The 15,475-nt window shown below is 45.0% G+C and overlaps 1 protein-coding gene across 1 annotated transcript in view; it reads left to right on the top strand.

Moving 5' to 3' along the window:
- Positions 1-2,805: 2,805 nt before the first annotated feature.
- LOC124707466 overlaps positions 2,806-15,475 on the top strand; it is a 71,930-nt gene continuing 59,260 nt past the window's right edge. Inside the window, exons 1-4 of the mRNA XM_047239123.1 lie at positions 2,806-3,284; positions 3,434-3,651; positions 4,915-5,426; positions 5,508-6,267. Coding sequence (XP_047095079.1) covers positions 3,128-3,284; positions 3,434-3,651; positions 4,915-5,426; positions 5,508-6,267 — 1,647 coding nt within the window. The 5' untranslated portion in view covers positions 2,806-3,127. The remainder of the gene's footprint in view (positions 3,285-3,433; positions 3,652-4,914; positions 5,427-5,507; positions 6,268-15,475) is intronic.

Raw genomic sequence — 15,475 nt, 5'->3', positions numbered from 1 at the left:
TTGAAGGGTGCTGCATTGGGAAGGACACAAAAAATGAGTACATTGTTATTACTCTTGTATGTACTATCATTTATAGTGGTATATACACAAGCAGGTTGACGCTGATTCATTCATGGAGCACAAGGTTACATAGACATTAGTTGTGGTTTCCAAACATTAATAGTAATATAAAAACTATAATTTTCTTTGCATAGTAGGTTTGAAGAAAGCTTGATGCTTTAATTTTCTAGCTGAGCAAACTTTGCTAGAGATGATGATGAGAAGCTACATAAACTTATTATTAATATCGAGAACATACAAATTCTGGTACCTAGGAGTTGTTTCACTCTTCTTTGCATCATGATTTTCAGATGTGGTATTTGATAAATAAAAACAATTTTAATGCATGTTTTGTTTCCGTACTATATCTATTGTTCATACGTACCCTCTAATGTATTTCCTCTAACCAATTCTTGTCAGCTGTTGGCAAAGTCGGGGAGACATTGGCTCAGGTGAAGAGCCACATCACTTCAGTTATCTGTGTACTTGTCTCAGTTTGTCAAAAAAGTTGGAATCTTCATTGTCTAAATCTGATGTTGGTTCCACTGAAGAGCCACATCACTTCAGTTAAAGTGATGATACATTTTGTTATGGATGCTTGTAGAAGCAAGATCAAAACCTTTTTTTTTGTATTGAAGCGATGATACATTCCAATGGTGATATTTTTGTATCTATGTGAGATATGAACTATTAAAAAAAATAGATTTTAATTGATGTTGTGCCTTGTGTCAAGTCTTGTTTAAACCGTCAAAAAACAATAGTGTTTTTATCCATGTGTGCATAACCTGTGTTGGAAACACTTGGATAGACTTGTGTGCAAAACCTATGATCCAAACAAGATATTTTGGGTGCAAGGAGGTTCAATACAAGTGTATTAGATAGGACAAGTGTTTTCGATGATTAGATGTTTTCACCAAAGCCCCTTAAAAACACCCACCAAAATACTTCAACCCCCTTGGTGCTCCCAAACTTGTAAGGAATAACTTTGTGACGAAACCACTTTCATCTCGGTAACTTCTCAGACAAGCATTCATCACTTGCCATACTTTGATATTTTTTAATAATATTTTTTTTCTTTAATCCCACAAATAATACTCAGATGTGATAATTTCCAGCAATAATACTGGTTAGGGGAGGGCTTTATCGAGATGGACTTGTCGGGGCAGTATTCCCCCGAAAAGCTGGATTCCTGCGTGCATGGTCGATCGAGACAACTTGTCAGGCGTTGCTTTATCAATAGGGCCCTATCGGGCAGCGCTTCGCCGAAAAGTCACCCGAGGACAAATTGGCAGGAAGATTTTGGCGGGAAAATTTTGGAGGAAATGATACATCAACACACTACGACTGAAGCTAAGATACAAAGCTACACTTCAACTGAAATTAAGATACATCTCTAGCTCAGAAATCTAGTGGTCGTGAGTCCAACGTGGCCATTTTCTGGTCTTGTCACCATGTTCTTCCGCTGCATTCGCCAGAGCATATCTTTCTCTCATCCTCAGCCCCTCCTCCTGACGGAGCTTCTTGTGCACCCATTTATGATCCTTCAACTTCGCCTCCTCCCCCGCGAGTCTCTTCTCCCAGTCATCAAGCCAACATCGTTGCTCCTCATGATGGTTTTTCAGCCATCTCTCTCGCGCTCGTTTCACCTGTTAGCAGCCTTCCCTGCCTCCTCATCCATCTTGAAGTCATCCATGCACGGCGATGTCTATCGTTAATCTCTTGGACCGCCCACTCAGGCTGCTCCGTGTCAATCCAATGATATCACATGCAGAGTGGCGGAGGAGACTGAACAAAAAGAAAAATGTTACTTGAAACAAAAGTGAAACGAACAATATGTCTATTGCCCATGCTTACAACATACCGGAGGCCTCAGATACGCCTAGCTTGTTGGTGCATCGTGATCATAGTTGGCACACATGAAAAACTTCATACAAAACTTATCAGAGAAATCTTTCGACTCCTTCACCTTCGCAAGATCGCCACACCAACGGTGCTCCGCTCGCATCCCTGGGGGCAAGCTTGCATCCTTCATCTTCCTCAGCCTAAAGTCCTGGTCCGAGCAAGACACACTCATGGTGGAAAAGAGGTGCCGACAGAATAAAAGTAAGAGAAAAACGGGTAGTTCGAAACAATCCATTGGTTCGATTTTATAAAGAGAGACGACGAGATAACTTGGTGGGAAAAATGTTGGCGGGAGAGGGGTGACGGGAGAGGGGTGACGGGAAAGAGGCTAGCGGAAGAGGGGTGGCAGCAAAAAAGTAGCTGGGATGGGAAACAAGAAAATTACAAATTAGTTGGGTGACGAGCCCGACAGGATTCAATCGGGGAAGCTTGGTCCGAGAGGTACCACGCCTAGCCTACGTAGAACCTGGCCCATAGAATCTAGACCTGTCGGGAAAGCTTTATCCCGATTAGAGCTAAATTGGGTTAAGGTAGCCCGAACCATTATTATTTGTGAAAATTGTCAAATCTGAGTATTATTCGTGAAATTAAAGAAAAAATATATATTAAAAAATTTCGCCCTTACTTCTTCCCAATAGTAGTTTAACGCAACAATTTCTACCCAGTGCATAGAAATGTCACAGACTTCCAACGCCGATCAGATATTTTCCATCCGGATATCCTACGTGGCCATAGTGGTCCACATGGACAGTTAGCCGCCGCACGTGTCCGTACCTTCGTCCGATGTGGCTGAGGCGACGGGATCCTGGTTCATCGGATCCGGATTCCATGTGGTACCTACCCGGCGGTGTCTATCATCTCATACCCACGCTGGCTCCACCCGCCATTGCCGCATACTCGTTCGTCGCTCTCAGTCCCACCTTCCCATTAGTAGCCGCCGCCGCCGACGGCGACGAGGCGGCAGGTAGTCGTCCGACCGCACGAGCCTTGACGCGATCTCCGGCCGGTCGGCGTGCGAGATCGTCCGTCAAGGCGTCAACAACTTGCCCTGCCCATGCCGTTTCTTCTGACCTACGCGAGTCAACGCTAGCTCATCTCCGGTTGTCCCGATCTTCCTGAAGATCAGCCGTCGGAATTAGTCCGTACGCAGTATAAAGAGGCTCGGCCAGCTCGTCCTCCGGCCACGATGCCTCCCGGCTCCAGCTCCGACCCGCTGCTCGCGCGCGCCGACGGCATGGCGGGAGAAGGCGGCGACGACGTCGCCCTCGCGGCGGTGGACCACCGCGGCCGGCCCGCCCCCCGCGCCTCCACCGGCCGCTGGAGGTCCGCGCTCTTCATCATAGGTAACTACATAGAATTTACAACCCTACTCATTCCTACTCATACTGACGCGATCGAGCAGAGCAGCAGCGAATTCAGCTCCATCGATCCCCGTTAATTTAGTTAGTCTGATTGGCGTGTGCCTTGTGCGATGATGGATTGACGAATGCAGCGGTGGAGATCGCGGAGCGGTTCTCGTTCTACGGCGTGTCGGCGAACCTGATCAGTTACCTGACGGGCCCGCTGGGCGAGGGGCTCGCCAAGGCCGCGTCCGCCATCAACCTCTGGAACGGCGTGGCGCAGCTGGTGCCGCTGCTCGGCGCCGCCCTCGCCGACTCATGGCTCGGCCGCTACCGCATGATCTTGCTCGCCTCCCTGCTCTACATCCTGGTAAGGCTATCCAAAACCACTCTTCGCGCAATATCCGTTCATCTTCTTTTTCTTTTTTTGCCAGAAAACAAAATTATCACCGCCATTTCCACGTGGACGAGTTAAGGATTAGTATAGTACCGGACCCGCATGTCAGAGGGAGACATGGAGAGAGCAAGAAGTACCGTGCTTGAACCGGTCGTGGTCATGGAGTTTTCGCCCCCATTGCTAGACCCCTTGTTACGGCATTTGGACTTAGTGACACAAGTTGATCTTAGAAAACGCAGAATCATCTGGAGTTGTTGAGAGTGGATGAGTAGTCACGCATCTGAGACATGAGACGCAATCAAGTTACTGGAAGAGCTGGGTGGTTGAGGGTGCATGCACATGCTGACTTCCCACGAATAAATAACTCACTTCTGGATCACGATGTGTTTAAATAGAGTTTAGAGTCACTTTAATTCATGATAAATGTTGGGGTTCTACTTAAAAAAAAGGGTTTGCCTACGTCTCAGGTGACCGAGACTTACGAAAATCTTAGTCACCTTAGAAAAGTGCAACTGCAGTTCAAAAAAATATGTAACTTCAACGAATTGCACTTTTCTGGCAGAAATGTGCAATTGCACTTTTCAGCCAGAAATGTGTAACTCGTGTATATTTTTTTGGGCGACTGAGACTTAAGAAATTCTCAGTCACCTGAGACTTAGCAAAACCGTTAAAAAATCCGATCGAAGGGAGTAATAAAAAGAGTTTAGAGTTCGGAGTAGGGTTTACACTTCAGAGTGACCCATTGCTTTCTAAGGTTAAGGCTCATGTTTCATGTAAGAACTAACCTAAGGTTAGATAGTTAGGACGGTGCTGGTATCCAACCTACCAGAGATTAAACCTTAGGTTTGACATCTATAGGCCTCGTAATGGTAAAATATATTTTTTAGTGGAAGACGATGTTTTCGTCGATAGCGAGACGCCACTAGTGACTTTGATAATTTCCGCTAGACAAATCTTTCGAATGTACTCATACAAGTAGGGTGTGTGTGTGCATTCAAAGAGTTGAGTGTATATACTTATATATGAGCGTCTGTGTCTGTAAAAAAATGGTTATGATTTGGCTCCAATATGGAAACCATGTTTGATCTAGCATGTTATAACTTATAAGCTTCGATGAATGTGTACAAGTTGGTCCTGCAATTCCTTTTGTTGATGGATCCTGTTCGTTCTTCGTTGGATCTTACTATTCAGCGCAATGTAAAATGTCTCACTTGGCACTACTGAAACAACCTGCAGGGTTTAGCTATGCTGGCTTTCTCAACATTGCTCTCCTCCGGCGGCCACAAATGCGGCACCGCGGGCAACACGCCCTGTCCGCCGCCGTCCGGTCTTCAGATGGCTGCCTTCTACACCTCCCTCTACATGGTGGCCCTCGCGCAGGGCGGGCACAAGCCGTGCGTTCAGGCCTTCGGTGCCGACCAGTTCGACGAGACCCACCCCAAGGAGGCCGTCTCCCGGAGCTCCTTCTTCAACTGGTGGTACTTCGGCATATGCGCCGGCACTGCCGTCACGCTGGTCTTCCTCAGCTACGTTCAGGACAACATCGGCTGGGGCCTCGGCTTTGGCATCCCCTGTGTCGTCATGGCCTTCGCACTCGCCGTGTTCCTACTCGGCACCCGCACGTACCGCTACTACGTCTCTGTCGGCAAGAAGAGGAGCTTGTTCGCTCGTGCCGGCGAGGCTTTCGCGGCATGGAGGAGCAGCCGGCGAAAGTCAAGTAGTAGTCCTCTCGCGGCGCCAGAGTCCAGGTAATTCAGTACGTCCTTCGCAAGGTGTTCGATCGATGGATTTGGTGCTTTCTTATTGATCTGCTTTGTTCAAATTTGTAGTGCTCGTGTCGACGAGGAAGAGCAGGAGGTGGTGGCCAGCAATGCGGACCTCATCGAGGAAGCCAAGAGCGTCCTCCTCCTGTTCCCTATTTGGGCAACATGCCTGATCTATGCCGTGGCATTCTCGCAGTCGTCCACGTTCTTCACGAAGCAAGCGGCGACCCTGGACCGGAGCGTCGGCCATGGGCTCCAGGTGCCGCCAGCGGCGCTGCAAACATTCATCAGCGTCACCATCGTCGTCCTCATGCCCCTCTACGACCGCGCCCTCGTGCCTCTAGCTCGCCGCTACACAGGCCTCCCCTCCGGCATCACCATGCTGCAGCGCATCGGCGTCGGCATGGTGCTCTCGCTCGTGTCCATGGTGGTCGCGGCGCTCGTCGAGACGCGACGGCTCCGGGTCGCGGCGGACGCCGGACTAACTGACCTTCCCAATGTGCCAGTTCCGATGAGCCTGTGGTGGATGGTTCCACAGTACGTGCTGTTCGGCGCCGCGGACGTGTTCACCATGGTCGGCCTGCAGGAGTTCTTCTATGACCAGGTGCCCGACAAGATGCGCAGCCTCGGGCTGTCTCTCTATCTCAGCATCTTCGGCATCGGCAGCTTCATCAGCAGCGGCCTCGTGTCGGGCATCGACAAGGCCACGTCGGCGAAGGGGCACAGCTGGTTCTCCAACAATCTCAACCGTGGCCACCTCGACTACTTCTACTGGCTCATCGCTGGGCTCAGCGCGCTCGAGCTCCTCGTCTATGTCTTCTTCGCAGTAATTTTCAAGTACAAGAAGAAGACGGCCGTTATGGAAACCAGGGCTGATTAGCGACCTCTACACGTGATAGACATGAGACAAATTAGTTGATTGTGTACATTTGAGACGGCAAAGACGCTGTCGGCTGTTCCCCTATTCAAGTTCTACGTACTACACTACACACCGGCGGCGGCGATTATCTTCATACTCCAACCAGTTGGGAGAATGGCTCCGTCAAGAGCATAATTGTAAGTACATTAATTGATGTATGAGCCAATTTGCTAAGCTGTGAAAACAACATTATTTAGGTGCAAGTGTCAATATGCCATTGTGTAGAGATGTTCAGTCATTAATATACCATCTAGAGTACCATTGAAATCAGTCAATTTTATGCCAATGGGTTGATGTGTTCCTATAGAAATTGCAACAGAACGGCAAATTCTCCGTCAACTCTATGTACTCGGTGTTGTATCAGGATGATGCACCAATTAAAAACCAAGAAAATTAGAAGTAGAAGATGATGTTAGAAATTAAAGTTTTCTTACTGTACCTCCTTTGGGGGTGATTTCAGCATGAAATAATCTCGTGAGACACAATAGAAATGGGGATAAACAATATTGTTTCTATCATGATCCGACATTTTTTTATTGTTTCTATCATCATGGTAAAACAGTTAGGCATAATTTTTTGGGAGCATATAGAGATCAGTCGACTGAGATTTAATAAATCTCAGTCGCTGATGTCACTATATTATTAAGCCATTGGAGTTTCGTGGTATGGCTTAACCTGTGGGCGTTCCTTTTTTTTTTTCCGTATGCCTGTTCTTAAATGTACAACGCAGGTGCACTAGAAGGCCACGGAAGCATTCACAATTTTCTTCTAAATGCGTGTCACGTTACCGTACATAAATAGTATAAGAACAGATTGCAAACTCGGTACTCGTATTTTTCGCTAAAAAAAAGTTCTGCAACCATGTATGACAATAGAAATATCTTAGTTGCAACTGAAAAAGTCTCAGTTGCAACACACATGTAACTGGTAAATCTTAGTTGCAATATAGGTGAAAAAAATCTCAGCTGCAACCCACCTATAACTTTGGAAAAAATCTCAGTTACAACCCACCTATAACTTTAAAAAAACTCAGTTGCAACTCACATGTAACTGGAACACTCTCAGTTGCAATCTACGTGCAACTGGAAAAAAATCCCAGTTACAACCATGTGGAACTTAAAAAATCTCAGAAAATCCTCATTTACAACTCACGTGCAACTAGAAAAAATATCCGTTACATCCACGTGCAATGAGAAAACATCAGTTGCAACCCACATGTAACTTGAAAAATCTCAGTCACAGCCCACGTGCAACTAGAAAAAAATATCCATTACATCCACGTGAAATGAGAAAACCTCAGTTGTAACCCACATGTAACTGGGAAAATCCTCAGTTGCGACTCACATGCAACTAGAAAAATCTTAGTTGTGATCCACATAAAATTGAAAAAAAAAATCTTAGTTACAACCCACATGCAACAGAGAAAATCTCAGTTGCGACCCACGTGCAATAGAAAAATCTTAGTTGCAACAAATGTGTAATTTCTCATGCTAGCACAAATCTAGACGTACGGCCAAGGATTTTTCTTAGTTGCAGTGTTCTAGAATTTTCAACAGCAGGGGACACACACAAGAAAAAACTATTTTTTTTTTTGCTAAAAGCATGTTAGAAGCAAAGCAAAATAAGCCCACAATAAAGCAGCGGCCACAGCAGCCCACAAATAAAGCAATACCAGCGGCAGCCCAGACCAATTCTTTTTCAGCAAGCAGCGTGCACGCAAATGGTAGCCCACGTAACAAAACAAGAGCTAAATTTTATAAATTATAAAACAGTAATTCACTGGTTAATTAGGTGACTGAGATTTATTAAATCTCAGGCGCCTTAGAACTAGCAATTCTGTAAATTTTTTAATGCAAATCCCCCGTACACTGTAGTTTATCAAAAGGTATGCTTAACTTGTCTCACTCACACTTCAATTTACAATATAGGACAGTTGTAAGATACTTAGGTTGTTGAACTGATCTTTATGATATAGATAGTTTTATCACTTGTAAGCTAACCCTCTGTGTTTCCAAAAAAGTGGAAAATTTTAAAAGCACAAAATATTTTGTTTTCCTTTTTAGTTTCATTTCCAGCAGACCCTCCCTCAGCCACCACACCACATCAAAGAATTATTTATTGAAGACTGAATCACCATTGCTTCCAGGGGTATATATGATGCCCCCTCACGGAGCCTCCTGGTTCGTTTGGAGTTGTGGCCGTCGGATGGCGCCTTGCAACGTATCTTTACCGTCCATTTGTTCTGACCGTGCCATATACAAAGTCGCCCCGCATGATGAAAACCCTAACCCGCCGCTGACCAATCCCCGCACACTTCGCTCCCCCCAATCCCCTCACTTTTCCCCTCCGTCCTCGCCGCCGCCGCCGCCACTGCCATGCCTCTCCTCCTCCTCCTTTCTTAACGCCTATCCTTCCTCTGCCTGTCCTGCTGCTCCGTGAGCTCGCCCCCTACCCCCATCTTATGTAGCTTTGCGAGCCGCTTGTTGACCCCTCTCGAAGTCCGGCGGCAGGACAGTGCCGAGCTTCCCCATGGAGGTGGAGATGTCGTGGAGCAGCAGTCGGACCTGGTCGTTGACGAGCATATTTAGCTTGGCGGCATCCATGGCAATGATGAAGCTCTGAATGCACTGGGCGATGTCCGAGGCCGAGGCCGTTCTGGAGGCCGGCGCGGAAGAGAACGCGGTAGCGACGCGGAGCTCGATGGCGGCCGATGGACGGACAACCAGGTGTACAAGGGCTCCACCTCCCCCATCCCCTGCTCCTCTCCGATGTGCGCACGAGGTGGATGCGGCGGATCGGGAGGAGTGGTCCCGTCGTTGAGCAGGTTGAGCGTCTGCTGCGGACACGGCTGTTGCAGCATCGTCGCCATGGATCACGCGCTATATCCACCCTTGGTCGCCTCTCCATCCTCCTCGCTCCTTGAAGGAAGTCTGGCATACTGAAAGTGCATGGAGCCCCCATGTGTGGTTTTGGTAAGTAATGACAATCCCTATGGACTAATGTTTGCATTGAGCTATATTTGTAGGAGTTGTCCATAGGCAATTCTTGAACCATTTGTTGGCTTCAAGGTTGCAATAAGAAGAAATTGATGAAGGATATCAAGTGTCTAGTATGTCTTGAAGATGAAGATGAAGTGAGCCCTCAAGTTACTTCAAGACATCAATATAATGAAGAATGAAGTGCAAGTTCAAGATGAGCCATCTCGAAGAGATCCTTTGCTTGAGTCCTCGCCATTCATATGGTGATCATGGATATGAGAAGATACGCCAAAGAAGAAGCTCTCCCATGGTGGATTATGGGGGAGCAATCCTCAAGACTTCGTCAAGCAAGCACAAGCAAGAAAGGCGTTCCATCTTGTTGAGGTCAAGATCGTCGTCATCGAGCTCGAGTGGAATGCGCAAGTATAAGGTTTGCTCTTGATAGGGTTTCTTTCTCACCGGTCTCATAGTGTAGTTGGAGACCGGTTTATAGTTTAGTTGCCGTACTATCAAGAGGGCTCTCGAGTGAGTAACTCGATCGTATCGTTCAAAGAGAGCTCAAACCTTTGCACCCTTGCATCATCTTTCTTGGTTGTTATTTGGATCTTACCCATGTGATGTTTTAGAGCTTGTGCTTATTCTCATGACAAGCTCTAGTTCATCGAAAACGGTTTTTGCATAGATCACTTGTTGCGTTTTCGAGTTTGGTGATTTTCTCGGTTTCTCATGTTGAGGTATTGCACCTCTAAAAATAGTAGAAAATCACCCCCACTGATTTCCATATTTCCACTTTTTGTTGGGTAGCCTTTGTCGTTCCCTTTCCAACAAAATTGGTTTCACCTAAATCCGAGTTTCCTAACTCAATCTATTGCATTTTCGAGGTTGGAGGTTTTATCGGTGTGTTTTTTAGTCCTGGCGGAAGTTCCGGCCTCTACAGCCGGAAGTTCCGCCCAGATGCTCCTTTCGTCAGACCCACAGCGCCTTTCTTATTGCAGGTTTTATTCTCTGGCCGGAAGTTCCGGTGAAGCTGGCCGGAAGTTCCGGTCAGCGGAACTTCCGCCCAACTTCCGGACAAGATCCGAAAGTCGGCGTATTGTGGCTCAGTATGTCCAGTATGGTTTTTCTGGAATTCCGGAACTTGGCCGGAACTTGGCCGAAACTTCCGGTCACCGGAAGTTCCGCCCTAGTTCCGCCCCTATCTCTTTCTGATCGGTCGTCTGCGCGAAATCTTCCTGGCGGAAGTTCCGGCCAACATGGCCGGTACTTCCGGTGCTAGCCGGAACTTCCGGCCCTCCTGGCCGGAACTTCCGGTGTTACACAATATCCTGCAACGGCTCGATTTTCTTGGGGGGTATAAATACCCCCCTTCTTCCCCCTTGGGCAGTTGCTTCTCTCACTCTCTCTCTCTCCTCCATTGTTGAACTAGAGAAGCTTGCTCCATCTCTCAATCCCTCCATGATTCTTGCCCCCATTTGAGGGAAAGAGAGAGGAGATCTAGATCTACATTTCTACCAATCAAATCCATCTCTTTGTGAGTGGAACTCTCTAGATCTAGATCTTGGTGTTCTTTGTGAATTCCTTTGTTCTTCCTCTCTTATTCCCCCAATAGCTTTTGTAGCTTTGTTGGAATTTGAGAGAGAAGGACTTGAGCATCTTTGTGGTGTTCTTGCCATTGCATTTGGTGCATCGGTTTGAGTTCTCCACGGTGATTCGTGGAGGTGAAAGCAAGAAAGTTGTTACTCTTGGGTTCTTGGAACCCTAGACGGATTCTAGGCCTTTGTGGCGGTTTGTTGGGAGCCTCCAATTAAGTTGTGGATGTGTGCCCCAATCTTTGTGTAAGGCCCGGTTTCCGCCTCGAAGGAAATCCCTTAGTGGAACCGTGACCTAGGCCTTTGTGGCGAGGGTCACCGGAGATTTAGGTGAGGCGCCTTCGTGGCGTTCGGTTTGTGGTGTGAGTACCGCATCTTGGGGTGAGGCCTTTGTGGCGTTGGTGTGCATCGAGCAACCACACCTCAAGGTGAGCCTCTTGTGGCGTTCGGGAGCACTAAGCAACCGCACCTCTCCACCGGAGATTAGCACTCGCAAGAGTGTGAACTCCGGGATAAATCATCGTCTCCCGCGTGCCTCGGTTATCTCTATACCCGAGCTCTTTACTTATGCACTTTACCTTATGATAGCCATCGTGCTTGAAGTTATATATCTTGCTATCACATAGTTTCTTATATTGCTTAGCATAAGTTTGTATATCTTGCTATCACATAGTTGCTTGTATTGCTTAGAATAAGTTGTTGGTGCACATAGGTGAACCATAGTATATAGGCTTTGGGCTTGACAAAGTAAACGCTAGTTTTATTCCGCATTTGTTAAGCCCATCTCGTAAAAGTTTTAAATCGCCTATTCACCCCACCCCCCTCTAGGCGACATCTGTGTCCTTTCAATTGGTATCAGAGCAAGGTCTCTCATTCTTAGGCTTCACCGCCTTGAGAGTAAAGATGTCGGCTAGGGGATTAGCGCACAATAACTTGGTTATATTTGATGGCACAAATTATGATCTATGGAAAATTTATGTGCTTAATATTTTGCGGCGTATGTCCCCGGACATGGAGCGATTTCTTGACATGGGTTTTTCTTCTCCTAAGGATCCTCAAAATTTATCTCTTGAGGAGGAGAAAAACTCTTGTCTCGATGCTCTTGCTTCTCATGTGTTTTCCATTGTTGTGAGCAATGTAGTTACTTCTTCAATCATGCCTTTTGGGAGCGCTCATGAATTATGGACAAAGCTTCAAGATAAATATGATGTGTCCAAGATTATTGAGGATGATTGTATTGCTTCCACTTCCGGCCGTGATGAGTTCTCATCTTCATCCACTTCACCAAAGTGTGGTAAGACACAAGGTAATGATATGGTGAGTGGTGATGAATATTGCAATGTTGATATTGAGCTTACTATTGATGATTCGTCATCTCTATCTCATTGCAATGCTTCATCTTCGGACTTAAACACATCTAGCACTAGAAATGATTTACATGCTTGTGTTGATAGTCCTTGCATATCATGTGTAAGTTGCTTGAATAAATCTAATGATGATATGCTTGCATTGTCTTGTGGCCATGATAAAAATGCTTCTATTTCCTCTAGTTGTTGTGTGTCTAACAATGTAGAGGAAACCAAAGATTCTATTGGTCAAGACAAGATCTTGAAAGGAGCCTCAAGTAACTCCTCCTCTTTATCTCACGGTCCTCATATATGCCTTATGGCCAAGGGTTCCACGGTACCTCCTACCATGGAACCCAATATGTCTCGTGGTGATAAGGATGAGGATGAATATGAAGAAGAGGATTGGGTTGTCTCTCTACGCGATAAGGGTAAGAGCGTATTCAAGGTTATTTGCAAAGATAAAATTGCTAGCACTCACTTCTTTGAAATCTTGACTACCGCTATTGAGAGCCAAAAACTTATTTGGATGCATGAGAACACCATTGATAAAAAGGGTGCTCTTGAACGAGAGTATGCCGATGATGTAGCATCATTAAAGAATGAACTTGAAGAAGAACAAACCATCAAGGAAGCTCTTGAGGAGACCTTTGCTCTAGAATTGTCTAGAGAAAAGGAAAACAATGATAGAGCTCTTGAGATGGCAAATGAACTAAAGCTAAAAAATGATAAGCTTGTGTTTGTTAATGCTAAACTCCTTGAGGATTTTGAGCAACTCAAAAAGGGCTCAAGGGTCATTGAGAGTGCGCTCACCAAACTCACCAAGTCGCATGAGCAACTTAAAGCTTCTTATGTAAAAGAGCATGCCAACTTGCCTTCTCCTATTGCTATTGATAATGATGCTTGTGCTACTAACTCTACTTCTTGTGAAGCATCAACCTTGAAGGAGAATGTTGAGCTAAGGGCTCAACTTGATTTGTTAACTAGCAATTATGAGAAATTGGAAGAAAATCATGGAAAGCTTTCTAGCTCCCATGAGGATCTTCTAGCCTCTCATGATAGGCTAAAGTTAGCTCATGAGGCTATCATATCAAAGGAGACACCTTATGAGCCTCATGTGGATACTAGCACTACTACTCAAAATGCTATATTGCCATGTGCTAGTCCTAGTAATTCATCCACTCATAATATTGCTAAATCTTGTGATGAATTATCTTCCTTGCCTTGTTGCTCTAACAATGAAGATTCTACTTCCTCTAGTACTTGTGTTGTTACTAACCATGTAGAGGAAATCAAAGAGCTCAAGGCCCAAGTCACTTCTTTGAAGAATGACTTGGTAAAGGGTCATGAAGGGAAATGCAAACTTGACACGATGTTAAGTGTGCAACAATCCCCCAATGACAAGAGTGGACTTGGATTCAAATCCAACAACAAGAACAAGTCCAAGAACAACAACAAGAAGAAGGGCCAAGTACAAGTCAAAGACCCGGCCAAGATTGTTTGCTTCAAGTGCAAAATTGAAGGGCACCATGTTAGATCTTGCCCTTTGAAGAAGAAGCAAAAAGGAAGCGACCTCAAGCTCAAACTCATATTCAACCTCAAGTTGAAGAAATGTCACTTCCCAAGAAGAATCAAGCCAATGCTCCCATTGTGGAGAAATCTAGTGAGAAGAAGGAGAAGAAAAGAACTTGCTACATATGCCGTGAGAAGGGCCACATCTCCTCCTTGTGCACTATTGGTACCTCATCCAACTCTATCACCATTGATGATGTTTATTCTCTTCGTAAGGATGAGGGTGGCAATGTGTTTGCCAAATATGTTGGTGCTCAAAGTGGTGTCAAGAAAAGAACCATTTGGGTTGCTAAGCCTATTGTGACTAACCTCTTAGGACCCAACTTAGTTGGGGACCAACAATCCAAAATTTGATCAATAGGTACTTGTTGGAGGGCATTGGAGACTTGGCTACATCATGAAGAATTAAGGGATCTTCATCATTTATATTATCTCAAGCCAAGTCTTTTGGTTATCTTACTCCTATCATACACCCAATGTCCCTCCTTGCGGTAACATGTGCTCAACTCATTTATATTGAAAGTTACTCGCCCCTTTGCATGTGTTAGTTTTGTTCCTAACATGTGTTTGTATATGTTGTGCATCCTACTTGTTTTTTCTTGAGAAATCAAGTCTATGTATGTTAGGTTGCACACCATGTATTTGTGCTTGTGTTGGAGCCTCTTTGCATCTTGTTGTATCTTATATGGCTCTTATGAGAGATTAATGGACTATAACATTTTGGGGGAGTGATATGCCTTTAGGAATTTCACAATCCTAACAATGTGTGTACATGAGGAATATCACTTAGAATTGATATTGCAAGATTATCTAGTCTCTATGTGGTATGTCATCTTCATGAGAAATTCAAATTCTAATGTCCATTAATATCTCTAGTTGGATCTTATTTGCCTCTTGTGAAAATAAATTCTTTATCACATTATGGGGGAGTAATAAGCTTTGTGCATATTACAAGCCTAGGAAATGTGAACATTCGAGGTTGTGTCACATAGAATTGATATTGTAAATTATCTCTCATATGTGACATGTTTTCTCAAACAAGTTCCAATTTGCTTAAATGGCTTCATTGCTAATATCTTTGTGGATCTTATTTGTGAAAGTTCTTCTTGGCATGGTTTTTCACAACGTGTCCCTCAATACATTTTGGAAAACCATGTGCTTCAAGTCATACTATTAATTGCTTTGCATGTTGGTATGAATACTATTAATTGCCTTGCATGTTGGTATGACTAAATGAAGCTATCAAGAAATTATCTTTGCATGATGGTTAACTCTTATCTTTTACCATATGCTTTGTTTGTTGTAAATATGATCTTATGTATACTCACAAACTACCACCGGGAAATATTTCCTAATACCTCTTGTCCTAGGACAATTGGTAATCAATTATGAGGTAGATATTTATTGATCATATCTACATTGGCTCTTGTATTTATATTGCCTTATTTATTGCCATGAATTTGTTGTGCTTTGACTCCCATGTGTCTTCCTTGCATCTTATGGATCTAAGTTGTCTATTCAAACTTTCTTAGCATTGTTAGAAGATATAGGTAGCGTGATGATCCTAGTTTTGTGCATTTTGTATTCATATAAAAAATCCTTGATAATGCACCAAACTTGGGGAGCTCTT

The sequence above is a fragment of the Lolium rigidum genome, chromosome 4 (assembly GCF_022539505.1).
Source record: "Lolium rigidum isolate FL_2022 chromosome 4, APGP_CSIRO_Lrig_0.1, whole genome shotgun sequence".
In the NCBI taxonomy this organism is placed as follows: Eukaryota; Viridiplantae; Streptophyta; class Magnoliopsida; order Poales; family Poaceae; genus Lolium; species Lolium rigidum.
Note: the sequence above shows the minus strand (reverse complement) of the source record. Positions and strands in the feature narration are given on the sequence as shown.